Below are 13,678 nucleotides of genomic sequence, written 5' to 3'. Positions count from 1 at the left end.
ACTCTAATTTCCAATTGCATCTTTTCTAGTTATCATAATTAGCCAGCCATCCTCATTGAGAGTCAAGCCGTCTATTAGAGGAGGAGTGAATGGTGGTCAAATAGCCTTGAAATCTTGCCCAAATATGGAGTCACACATCACAGATACATCATAGACGACTGGCGTCACAGACTGGCCACATGAAGTCAGAAATCCAATAAAGCCACGTGATGTTCTTTAATCCGCATCTAGTTAATCTTACATAGCCTACTGCTGGACTGATCAGCACCACATTTCTTGTGCATGCTGCCAGTAGGGTAAGGAAGTAGCCTACCTCCACCCATTATGGACGGTACTTGTGCTTTTACCCCTCAGGCAGGGAACACATTTTTGTGTAGTACAGTACATGTACAGTATGTGGTTTTATCATTTTTGAAAAGGTATTTGAAGTTTTTCTGAAATGTTTCCATGAAAGCCAAATGTGTAAGCTATCAAATAATTTGGGAATTTTGTTTCTAGCTACTACAGAAGCTGAGTAGCCTAATACGTTTTCCAGAAAAACGGGGTAATTTTCAAATCGACCATATAGGTTTTTAAGGCTCAAATCTGACTTAGGCCCAAATGGGTTAACCAATAACGTATAAATAATGTAACATAACATGCCTGGCGTACTTGCCCTTGACACCGGGGGCTTTGTCAGTATATCCATACTTTCACATAGGCTGAATTCCATTCAAACCTGTGGACCTGGACTCCATATTTGGACATGCACCTTGTATTTGGGCAAGTCCGATAAGGAACTCCATATTTGGTCATGGTTGACACCATAGTGACTTCATATTTATTATGTGAGTGTCGAGGCTGGTTAGCTTAAAACCTACACTAGTGGGAGCAGCTTCTACAGATAGAGTAAAGCAAAAAGCAATGGCTCTCTACCCTGACAAGGAGGCGTACTACCGCCGGATCAGGCGACTGTATAGCAACTGGAGGAAAGGAGATGATTTCGCTAAGGTGGATGCCATTGTGGTTTCTGTCGGCGTGGTGGATGACATGGTTGTGTATTCCAAATCCACAGCTCTACAGACATGGCTGTTTGGCATTGAGTTGACAGACACCATCATGGTTTTCTGTGAAGCCAGAATCATCTTCCTGGCCAGTAAAAAGAAAGTGGAGTTCCTTAAGCAGGTGGCTGTCACCAAGGACAATGAGAGCGTTAATGGTGTTCCACCCATCACTCTGCTCACCAGAGAAAAGCATGGGAGCAACAAGGCCAACTTTGACCAGATGATTGAAGCCATCAGAGACAGCAAGGAGGGAAAGACGGTAGGTGTCTTCAGCAAGGACAAGTTCCCTGGGGAGTTCACGAAGAGCTGGAATGACGCAGTCACTGCAGAAGGACTACAGGAGGTGGACATCAGTGCGGTAGTTGCCTACACCATGGCAGTGAAGGAGGATGGAGAGCTGACGCTGATGAAAAAAGCTGCAGCGATCACTAGCGAAGTCTACTCTAAGTTCTTCAAGGAGCGAGTAATGGAGATTCTCGATACAGACGAGGAAGTGTGTCACAGTAAGCTGGCAGAGTATGTGGAGAATGCTATAGAGGAAGATGAGTACCTGGGTGGTGCAGACCCGTCCTTGGTGAAGATGTGTTATGCGCCTATCATCCAGAGTGGAGGGAACTACAGTCTGAAGTTCAACATTGTCAGTGACGAAAACAACATGCACTACTTTGGAGCCATCACGTGTGCCATGGGTGTCCGTTACAAATCTTACTGTTCCAACCTGGTGCGTACGCTGGTGGTGGACCCCACGCAAGATATGCAGGACAACTACAATTTCCTGCTACAGGTAGAGGAGGAACTCCTGAAAGAACTCAAAGATGGGGTGAAGATCTGCAACGCTTACAACGCTGTCCTAGAGCACGTCAAGAGAGAGAGGTCGGACCTCGTGCCCAAACTTACCAAAAAACTTGGTTTCGCCATGGGAATAGAGTTCAGGGAGTCCTCCTTGATGCTGAATGGTAAAAACCAGTCTAGACTAAAGACAGGAATGGTGTTGAGCGTCTGTTTGGGATTTGAAGACCTGATGGATAAAGAGGGGAATAAATATGCCCTTTTTATTGGTGATACGGTAAAGATCAACGGGCAGGAAATGGCCACGGTTCTGACGCAAGTGAAGAAGAAGATCAAGAATGTGGGAATCTTTCATAAGAATGATGACGAGGAAAACGAAGAGGAAGTCATGGACGTAGATGCTGTGGAGCTGCTGGGCAGGGGAACGAGGCGCAGCGCCGCCCTGCAGGCAGACAGAACCATGAGCGAGATGACAAAAGATGAGAAGAGGCGGAGCCACCAGAAGGAGTTGGCTATTCAGGTGAATGAGGGAGCAAAGCGTCGTCTGATGGGGCAGAAGGGAGAGCTGCAGCTTCAGAAGGCCAGGAAGTCCAACGTGTCTTACAAGGATGTATCTGAAATGCCCAGAGAAAGGGATATCAGGGACATGAAGATCTTCATCGATAAGAAGTTCGATACAGTCATCATGCCCGTCTTTGGCATCGCCACACCGTTCCACATCGCCACCATCAAGAGCATCAGTGTGTCAGTAGATGGAGAGTTTACCTACCTGAGGATAAACTTCCATATTCCTGGCAACAGCCTGGGTCGTCGCGAGGGGAGCATCTTCTCTAACCCCGATGCTACCTTTGTCAAACAAGTCACGTACCGAGCGTCCAACTTGAAGACGCCTGGCGACATGCCGGTCCCCTCCACTAACCTACAGAACGCCTTCCACGTCATAAAGGAGGTGCAGAAGCGCTACAAGACGCGGGAGGCAGAACAGGAGGAGAAGGAAGGTATTGTCAGCCAGGACTCCCTGGTCATCAGCCTGAATCGCAGCAACCCTAAGCTCAAAGACCTCTACATCAGACCCAACATTGCCCAGAAAAGGATGCAGGGCTCACTGGAGGCACACACCAATGGTTTCCGTTTCACGTCGGTACGTGGAGACCATGTGGACGTCCTGTACAACAACATCAAGCATGCTATCTTCCAGCCCTGTGAAGGAGAGATGATCGTTGTACTGCACTTCCACCTCAACAATGCAATCATGTTCGGCAAGAAGCGGCACACGGACGTGCAATTCTACACCGAGGTGGGCGAGATCACCACGGATCTGGGCAAGCACCAACACATGCTCGACCGCGATGAGCGCGATGCCCTGCATGCCGAGCAGATGGAGCGCGACATGAAGCACAGGGTCAGGTCTGTCTTCAATAACTTCATAGAGAAGGTTCAGGCGCTGACCAAGGACGAGCTGGAGTTTGAGGTCCCCTTCAGAGACCTGGGTTTCCATGGTGCCACTTTCAGGAGTACCAGTCTCCTACAGCCCACGTCTAGTGCTTTGGTCAATGTTACTGAATGGCCGCCGTTTGTGGTGACCCTGGACGAGTTAGAGCTAGTCCACTTTGAGCGAGTGCAGTTCAACCTGAAGACCTTTGACGTGGTCCTTGTGTACAAGGATTACAACAAGAAGGTCACCATGATTAACGCTGTGCCTGTCAGTTCTCTGGATCCTATCAAGGAGTGGCTCAACTCCTGTGACATCAAGTACACTGAAGGACTCCAGTCTCTGAATTGGACCAAGATATTGAAGACCATCGTTGATGATCCCGAGGGCTTCTTTGAACAAGGTGGTTGGTCCATCTTGAACCCAGAGAGTGAGGGCAGCGGAACAGAAGAATCAGAGGACGATGACACGTTCAACGAGGACGAGGAAGAGTCCAGTGAAGATTATGAATCGGAAACGACAGAGGAGTCCTCTGAGTCTGGTTCTCTGAGCAGTGATGAGGAGAGAGGTAAAGACTGGGATGAACTGGAGGAGGAAGCCAGGATAGCGGACAGAGAGAGTCACTATGCAGAACCTGAGGGGAGCAGCGGGAAGAGGAAGGTTCAAGCACTGTCCCAGCTCCCATCCAGCAAGAAGAAACTAAGGCAGTAAATGTGTCTGTTTTGCTCGCTCTCTCCCTCACGCACACGTGTGTGCAAGCCGCCACATCTCGTACATGCTGGCAAGGCTTGGGAACCAACTGTTCCCAAGCTATGTGGCCTATCTCCAGTTTCAATAGCATGAGGCGGCTTGATGTACATTTACATCCCCTGGACAAGACACTAGTATGTTGCAAGGTCTTTTCCCCAACCCAACCCTTAATAAATGCTGAGTTTTAAGCAGGGAGGCATTGGATACCATTTTTATAGTCTTTGGTGTGACTCGGCCATGGATTGAACCACAACCTCCCAATCTCTGGGAGGACACTCTAACCACAAGGTCATTCTTTTTTTCCCCAACGTATTATATGAGCCTAAATTGTTGTAATGTTAGATGCACTTTCAGTCAATGAGGCAATGAGGCTGAAACCGTTAGTTATTAAAACGCTAGCCTTGCGTAGCCAGACCAAAAATCTGCCATTACAAACACAAATTGCTAATATATATCAACGCAGTGATATTGTCTGGCTCTAAAAACTATAAAAAAAACTGTCTTTTTCATTTATATCCCGATACGAGTGGTGTTATACCGTATATTTCCTGTGTTAACAGGCTTGTAGGTAGATGAAAATCAAAACAAACTGGCAGCCAGGTGCTACAGGGGTAAAGGTAGGTACCTTTACCCCTGTAGCGCCTGGGTGCCAGTTTTCTCCACAGTAGAGGACTATGGAGCCTAGTAGTTTTAACGCATAGTTCCTCTAGCTTGGCAGTGTGTCTACAAATATGGTGTATATTTTGTTAGAAACAATTTAGGCTATTCAAGTTATATTATAAATCACATAATACTTTTCCGGTACATTTCTGGTGCCTTTAGCACAAGTGTTGTGGGCAAACTGGGGAAATCGCGCTCTTTCGAACAACCATCATTTCGATGGTTGTTCAACCTCTTCAAGATGAAAGAGGTTGAAGAGGTCCCTGAGCAGCCATGCAGGGCCGCTAGCTGCTCTATTAAGAATTTAACAGATTAAAAACTTCTAGTTTGTGGTTTACAGTCTGGTAAAAAAATATCTACCCAAAATGTTAAAATATGGACTGTTTATCATCTCAGGTACTCATTTATTGACAATAAACTTTTGGAATAAATAACCAATTTACCATTGAGGTGCCTATGGATTTTCTATCTAATCAGCAGTTCCTTGTTTTCCAAGGCGACCATGTCGTGCTGGGGGGACGCCCAGCGCAACACTTGTGGAACACTTCCAGCCGTCTGTAAACAAGGATATACTTTGTTTTGTTTTTAGTTTTGAGTCAAATTATACATTTTATTTAGTAGCCGGGTAATACGCGGGATAATGAATGGCTCCTTGGTGAATGACGATATATAGCATCCCTTCGGCCTGATAACGGCGCCTCTGGGAGTTATCAGGCCGTCGGTCTGTTATATATCGTCATTCACCGCGGAGCCATTCATTATCCCTTACGTATCACAGTCGAGCTCAAATGATAAATAAAATGACAACAATAGTGTAGAATCTGCCCAAAGATGGTGAATGAAACAACAGAGAGCTCTTCTCTCATTCAAAGGTTTGTTTGAATCAATTAAATATCAAATAGGTGTCTTATCTTCACCATCACAGAACAACCAGGAATGTTTTATCATTGCAGGTACCGGCCTTGCACACCACTTTCAATGGGAACCTTGTCTTTCCCCTGTGAATACAGACATGCAGGCAACCAATGTTTCTGTCACAATAGGTACTAACACTTTCTCAGATTAAAGAACTGTTGTATTGTGTCGTTGATGGAAATTAACATAATAATAATAATAATAATATATACCTATATATATGTATATATATATATATATATATATATATATATATACACCGGTAGAAAGATGCAATAGTGCAAAATTGCAAGTGTGGTTGCCATGACGCGAGTCACACTGGCAAATGAATTTTGTCTTACCATTAGAATTTTCCCCATTCAAGTCAATGGGGACAATTAATTCACTGATACATTAATGGCCATATATGGAGATCTCTGTGTCAGTCCTTGTCCCTTTTATGCCTGTATATGGAGATCCCTGATGCCATCAATATTAACCCATATCTTGGAATGCCCATATATGGACATACTGGCTTCCTATTTGGCTTCCATGTCAGTCTTACTGTGTGTGGTCTATGACATCAGACATTTATGATGTCAGTCATCTCCATATTTGTGAAAAGTTTAATTTTAGAATTTTCCCTTTCAAGTCAATGGAGAAAATGAATTCGCTAATACATTTATATAAATTAAACTATATTAGTCAAATGCAAGCACACGATTCCTGATGAAGCTGGTTGATTTGACATATATGGCTTGAGTGCATGCCACCAAAATAAAGTTTATCCGGAAAAAAGAATAAAATATACAAACTATAATGTATAGTCTGGTAGCCAAACACTCAACACAATTAAATGTGAGCATAGCAGCAGGTGTATGTAAGTTGAGCATATCACAACTTGCCCTTTGTGATACAGCGGTGACGTCACAGTGTTAATGAATTCGGTCCTTATAAAGCAAATCATAGGGCATGGGTGGAGTTTACAGGAAGCATTAATTGTAACAGCTAGACCCTATTACTCATACTGCGCTGAATATTCCGAGCACAGTGCGAGCAGCACTAGGACCTCCTTGATATCCTCCCACCGTTCAGAGAACAAACAGCAGAGGATGGATAAGGACGACCTGGTTCACAAGGCCAAGTTGGCGGACCAGGCCCAGCGCTACGACGACATGGTGGCTGCCATGAAGGCGGTGACGGAGCAGGGCCAGGAGCTCAGCGGCGAGGAGCGCAACCTGCTGTCCGTCGCCTACAAGAACGTGGTGGGCGCGCGTCGCACGGCCTGGCGCGTGATCTCCAGCATAGAACACAAGACTGAGGGCAGCGAGAAGAAGCAACAGATGGTCCGAGAGTACCGGGAGAAGATCGAGGCGGAGCTGCAGAGCATCTGCAACGACGTGCTGCGTCTGCTCGACAGCTTCCTCATCGCCAACGCCGGTCAGGCCGAGAGCAAGGTGTTCTACCTCAAGATGAAAGGCGACTACTACAGGTACCTGTCGGAGGTGGCCTCCGGAGACTCCAAGAAGGGCACGGTGGAGAACTCTCAGAGCGCGTACCAGGAAGCCTTCAGCATCAGCAGGAAGGACATGCAGCCGACACATCCAATCAGACTGGGTCTGGCGCTCAACTTCTCGGTGTTTTACTACGAGATCCTCAACTCGCCAGACCAGGCCTCCAGCCTGGCCAAGTCGGCCTTTGACGAGGCAATCGCCGAGCTCGACAACTTGAACCAGGATTCCTACAAAGACAGCACTCTTATAATGCAGTTACTGAGAGACAACCTGACTCTGTGGTCACCAGAAAACCAGGGTGAAGAGGCCGGCCCCGCAGAAGCAGAGAATGTGAAGAAATTAAGAAGTTAAAGGCCTGCTGGGTTTGAGTTTGTGTCACTGCCTTGAGCTATGTGATGTTGAAAATGGTCCTGACTCGCTGATCGTATGCATATATGTCTGAATGTGTAGTTCATAGTCGGGATCTACAGAGTTTATAATGATTAGTCCTAGCTCTTGTCCTCTACTGGTCCTGCCCTGCCTCTATTAGTGTAACATATATTCTACCTGCTTAGGTCCTTACAGAACTTCCATGACAGAACATTGAGACGAACAACACTGGAGAGTGGAGATGATGGACCATCAGAAAGTCTGTCTGTTCTTAATTATCCCATGACACGACTAGCAACCATAATATTTGATTTGACATATTATGTAGAAAAACACTGGAGATGACGAATGAAGAATGGCAAACAAAGCGTATTGGGTAAAATTATAATAAAATAAAATAAAATAATCCAAGGGCCAAGCAGTAAAACAAACAAAAACTAAAAACCCACAAATCACTGGAAATGATGGATCATCAGACAAGAATGCCAAACAACGCTTATTGGGGAAATAAATAAATAAGGCAAACAAAAAGAATCCAAGGGCCATGCAGTCAAAATTAAATAAAGTGTCATTTTAAATGATAAATTGTGCAATTATAGGAGCTTTACGAATACGATTGTGTATTACATTCACCCATTCACTCACACATTCATGCACCGATGGCGGAGGAAACCATGCAAGGCACCAACCTTGCTCATCACGAGCAATTAGGGGTTCAGCCAGCGTCTTGCTCAAGGACACTTCAACACTAATTCTGGGGGAGCCCTGGATTGAACTGGGCATCCGCTCTACCTCCTGAGCCTTGATTCTTCATGTCAGGGACATGCTGGGCCCCTGATTCAGCCCGGGAAAAAAAAAAGAGTTGGAGAGGCCCTCATTGCGCGCTACAGAGAGAGATCTCTCTCTATAGCGCTGCTGCTACTCATTTCAGATCATGACAAGTGGCATGCCAGTGGGACAATTACTGTACATGATTTATATTTCGTCGTTGTCGGGTAAAAACCTTGTATGTCCAAAACCATTTGTTTTGTATTTATCATTTTAAAAATGATTTAAACTAGTGAAAACAGCCGATCTGCAAGCACAAGTACAAGGTTTCTGCTCGACAGTGACGATTTACTTTGTTGGCCGCTCAGCCCCCAAAATGGAACGAATGCCGACGTTTTATTTTAATTTTTTTCATAATGGCATTCCCGGCCGTTCGGGAGCTTTTCCCAATGTCCCTGCTTCATGTGTTTCCTGATTAAAACGGATGGGCAAACGAGACTCCAGAAAAAGACAGGCGTCTCTATCGGGGTCGGTGACACAGTTCCCGTCCTGTACACTGCACAACAAATATGTTTTAGGGGGTGGGACATAAAATTCCATAAAAAGGTGTTTAAAGGTGTTTTCTTGGATTTTTTTTTTAGATAAGTGTTAAATAGCTCTATATTCTCAGTAATCATTGCTATAGTGTTTGTTCAATGTCATGGGTCTCCCATACTCTCCAGCAAAAGAGGAAACTACTAAAGGGCAGTCCTCAGAGCACCAGTCTTCACCAGGCTGGGTGGCCTACCCAGGGCTCTGAACATCCCGGCCACAAATCTTTTAAGCCAATTAGGCCTACATGCAAACTATGAAATATCAACACCCTGTTTGACGGTCATTGTTAAATGTCTTAAGACCATTGTACTTAATTGTGTGGAAACAAATGGTATTTGTAGCATTTGTGGTCCACCCTATGGTGGGGTGTGAAATTCTGTAGGAACTTTTTTTTGTAATATGAAAAATGGGGTAAAATACAAACAGCGAAAAAAGAAACTCGCAATTGGCCAAAGGGTTGCGCTGTAGCAGCAAGCCTTTGAAAGTGCAAACTTTGAACAGGTATAGCTTATGCCCTGTTTGACCTACAGCCATGCAACCTTTATACACATATGCGTCTCCTCATGCCGAACAAATTTGCCACTCTGACTTTTGACCTTTAGATCTCCCACGATTTTGAATTACTAGCCCTTACCCGTTCAAAGATATGAGGTCCGAAATGATGTGCAGTGTGTGGGTTATGGGATGTGCACTGTGCACACAGTATATGAGGGATGGAAAGTAACTTTAACTGGTGCTTGCATGCTAATATGTAGGAGCATCAATGTAAGAAATACCCGTTCCATTTAACAGCTACAGAGATACTGTGTACCGATCTGCATGATTTTTGGACAACATCTGTAACAGGGCCAGAACCCCCCCCCCCCCACCCCACCCCACCCCCCCGTGTGTGTGTGTGTGTGTGTGTGTGTGTGTGGGTTTGTGTGTGATTGTGCATGGCCTGAACAACAGCGCCCCTCCCTTAACATGTGTGGTCACAAAAGGTACTGTAGGCTAAATAGATATAGATACACCATAAAAATGCGAAAATACAGCATATGATTTGTGAAAGTGACAAACGGGCTTCACAGTTATGTCAGGTGTGTTCATATGCTAATGGTGATGCGATTTCAGATCAATTGCTCCAGCCACTGAGGAGAAACACTGTTTCAGACAGACAGACACTCACTCACTCACTCAGACAGACAGACAGACAGACAGACAGACAGACAGACAGACAGACAGACACTCACTCACTCACTCACTCACTCAGACATTCGCAAAATTATAGTATAGATATGAAAAACTGTTCAAATCCTACTCCTCCTGGGATCTTCGCGCCACATGCACGGAACTTTTAATACATGAACTTTGGACCAATATCTAAGGTTCTGTCTGAGCGGATTTCTTTTAAATTGAAACAATATTTTTTAATAATTCAATTAATATTGCAGTTTTATGAAAATTATTCTTCTAACCCCCTAAGATGCAAAGTCATATTTTCACAACACCTGGCAATAATGTGTCTTTGTCAAGTGAGCTCCGCCCTTATAGTTTTTTGAAAGTTAATTTTGTCTTGAATAAGAATCCACTTTATTCCGGTGAAGAAAAAGGGTCCTATTTTTATTTTTTTTCCCTCTGCCAACATGGCCTAAAACATGTATTTTAGGCACCGTTAAGATTTTCATGTAGATTTGTCTGTGTTAACAGGAAACCCTTTATGAGGAAAAGTCGGCATTCAGCATTTTTTGAAAGTTCAATGTGTCCCGATTCCAAATAAGAATCCACCGTATGCCGGTAAAAAAGGATCCAGTTTTTTTTGTAATTCCTCTGCCAACCTGGCCTAAAACATGAATTTTAGACACCGTTTCAATCTTTATGTAGGCCTAATGTAACTTTGTGAATGATATATAAGACGTACAGTTTAACACTCGGTAAAGTAGTTCTGCAAAGAAGAATGGTCAGACACTATAGTTTATACTGTGTGGCTTCAAGGCCTCTTGGACGAGCTGTACCATAACCAGATAGGCTTAACCAAAACAATAGCTACTGAGGTCTGGTGAAGGCCTCTCGACTCCTTAATATCAAGTATCACGTATCAGTATCATTATGTTTCATAAAGAACTAGATATCCCATCCCAACTACTAATTGAAGCTGAGGCCGATGGGCCCCGAGTCGCATGAACAGGGTCTCACAGCACAAGGTTGGTTCTACAGACTCCAACTTTCACACACAGAAAGGACTTTGCCTACATTAGCTACTTCCCCTGCCATTAATGTACTTGCATGATGTACAGTTGTACAACATTTCTCAGTAGAACCGCCGATCCAACATGCCCATAATTATTTTTCAATATAATTACTAATAACGTCACACATAATCAATCATGATAATAAAATCAAACCTCGGTTCGAAGTGAAGCGGTGACATTTTATTCTATGTGTTCTAGAGCTATGAAATCTGTGTTCTAGATCTATACATTCTGTGTTCTAGATCTATACTTTCTATGTGCTTTAGTTCTATATTTCTATGAATTCTGAATGAATGAATGATTTTGTCTGCAGGGCCAAATTGTCATGTGAAGTTTGACCAATCCTCAATTCTGCATGCACGGGACATGTACTGGACACACAAAGCCACTCCTTGGAAGCAGCTTTCACCGCTTAAAAAAACCACACAAATATGATGTTTATAGGCACTTCTGATAGCACGTGAAACCAAGTCATCAGGTGAGGTGGTCAAGCTGTCCATGAATAATGGAAGTATGTTCATCTCCATGCTGACTGTAGCGAAAGGTCTAATATGTATATATAATGTATTTGTATTAATTCTGAGTGGATGAATGGTTTTATCTGGAGGGCCAAATTGTCATGTGAAGCTTGACCAGTCCTCACATCGGGACGCACGAGACAGACAAAGCCACTTCTTGGAAGCGGTTTTCACCGCTTCAATAATGTCTTCTACAGCCACCCTCTATACAGTGCTTGGCTGTGTGCTCGTCACGATATATCAGCTATGTCATGATATATGGAGTTCTACATTAGACTGATTCCAGCACTAGATGTCTTTGCCAGCTCCATATATGGAACTAAAGATCGTCCTGGTCCAAATATGGAGTCCATGAGGTCAGGCCCAGATAAGTCAGTAGGATGTGTCGGGTAGCTCCACATATGGAGTACCAATATTTCAGGGAGCATCTCAGTGGGCGTGGTTTACTGGTCCCACTAAAAAGTCTCCCGTTCATTTCCTCTCCCCCATGCCTTCGGCTGGTGGAGACAACAATTATGTTAAAGGACAACTTTAGTTTTTTACAACAAGGTTTCATATCCAGGATGGCAGGGAATCATGAACATGAAACCTTTTTTTCTATGAAAAGAACATTTTGAAAATGGCTAAACAAAGGGTATTTATTAAATGTAGTTTATCAAATAATTAAATATTAAAATATGTTTTCATATAGGATCAAAGGTTTTATGGTCATGACTCATGGGGGACCAGTAAACCACTTCCACTGTGATGCTTTATACTTCCGCGTCTTGAAAGCCTTGGATCGGCTGCTCGCACCCGCAGGCCTAGAATGAGCCCGGCGAAGCCGAGCGAACTTCTAGTGTACTACATTTCTGGTGTGAAATGGCACAACGTACCCCCACAAAAAGACCACCCCAAAAATGTGCCATTTTCTTGGGTTTGAGCACCTGCCCTCTCAGTGCTCTCTGTACGGCCCTGGAACCTGCTATTGCTCACAGCCAACAATAGCACATCTACAAGCTACAGAGGCAAAGGTCAGTATCGTGTGCTGACGGTTTAAGTGGTCAAATGCCAGGAAGTCACTAGCCTGATTTCAGACTCAGCGCTGCAGTTCGCTCAGAGAGTGGGCGGGTCTATGGGCTGGAGCCAGGCAAGGAAGTCACATGAACATAACATGTTAATAGAGAAGATAATGTGCACATTGATGACAGTGCTGTCAAACAAGTGTGTGAAGCTATCTATTGGATGTACTGGTATGAAAAGGTTTAATCTGCTACACACTGTTATGCAATATGTAGTAATAATAATAATAATAATAAACTTTATAGAGCACTTTTCAAAACAAGGTTACAAAGTGCTTTCCAATGGCAGAATAAAATACAGTGCAATAAAATTCAATGAGACAAGACAACAGTAAACAGTAGAATTTAAAAGGTAAACAACTAAACTAAATAAGTAAAACATAATAATAAAAGAAAATATAACATAATACATCAAAGGCTAATTAAAAGCCTTGGTGTACAGGTGAGTTCTCAGTTGTGTCTTAAAAGAATACAGTGAGCCAACTAATCTTAGAGCCGGGCCTCAGGCAGGGCATTCCAGAGCCTGGGTGCCCGGACCGAGAAAGCACGGTCACCCATGGTGACAAGATTAGTTTCTGGGATTTTCAGTAGAGCCTTGTTTGAGGACCCGAGGCTGCGCACCTTGGGGGTCCCTGCTTCATCACTCGCTCAGCTAGGGGTCCTTGGCCTGAAATAAGGCATTAACTTGTACATTGGCTGTTTTCACTATATTTCAAACAGGGCTTAAGTGGTAATCACGTTTTTTATGTGCAATGAGTTTGAAAAAAGATAACACTTAAATTACAGTACTCAAATAAATAAATAATTACTGTTCATTGACTGTACAGTATGTGTTTTAAAAGGTGTGTATCTGGTGGTTCAGTGGTTCTAAAATGGGGGTACGTGTACCCCTAGGGGTAAGCAGAGGTACTACGTGGAGTACTTGAGATAAAAATGGCGAATGGAAACATTTCTTTTACTGTTATGTTTAATTATAAAACATTGACACATGTATATGAACATGCTACTCTGTATGGCTTTAAACCAAATTAAGTATGAATTTTAACTAGCACTAC

The 13,678-nt window shown here is 43.8% G+C and overlaps 2 protein-coding genes across 2 annotated transcripts; both read left to right on the top strand.

Annotated features, from left to right (window-relative positions):
* Nucleotides 1–903: 903 nt before the first annotated feature.
* LOC308290174 (FACT complex subunit SPT16-like) lies at nt 904–3,975 on the top strand (the record flags this gene model as incomplete). Its single annotated transcript, XM_080731949.1, has 1 exon — nt 904–3,975. One exon carries the CDS (start codon nt 904–906, stop codon nt 3,973–3,975), a length of 3,072 nt encoding a protein of 1,023 aa, XP_080588075.1.
* Nucleotides 3,976–6,680: 2,705 nt separating this feature from the next.
* On the top strand, nt 6,681–7,433 carry LOC308290173 (14-3-3 protein beta/alpha-1-like; the record flags this gene model as incomplete). Its single annotated transcript, XM_080731948.1, has 1 exon — nt 6,681–7,433. One exon carries the CDS (start codon nt 6,681–6,683, stop codon nt 7,431–7,433), a length of 753 nt encoding a protein of 250 aa, XP_080588074.1.
* Between the last annotated feature and the right edge of the window lie 6,245 nt (nt 7,434–13,678).

The sequence above is a fragment of the Nannobrachium achirus genome, assembly GCF_963921795.1.
Source record: "Nannobrachium achirus genome assembly, chromosome: 8".
Taxonomy (NCBI): domain Eukaryota; kingdom Metazoa; phylum Chordata; class Actinopteri; order Myctophiformes; family Myctophidae; genus Nannobrachium; species Nannobrachium achirus.
The sequence above is the reverse complement of the archived record's forward strand: the minus strand, read 5'-3'. Positions and strand labels throughout refer to the sequence as shown.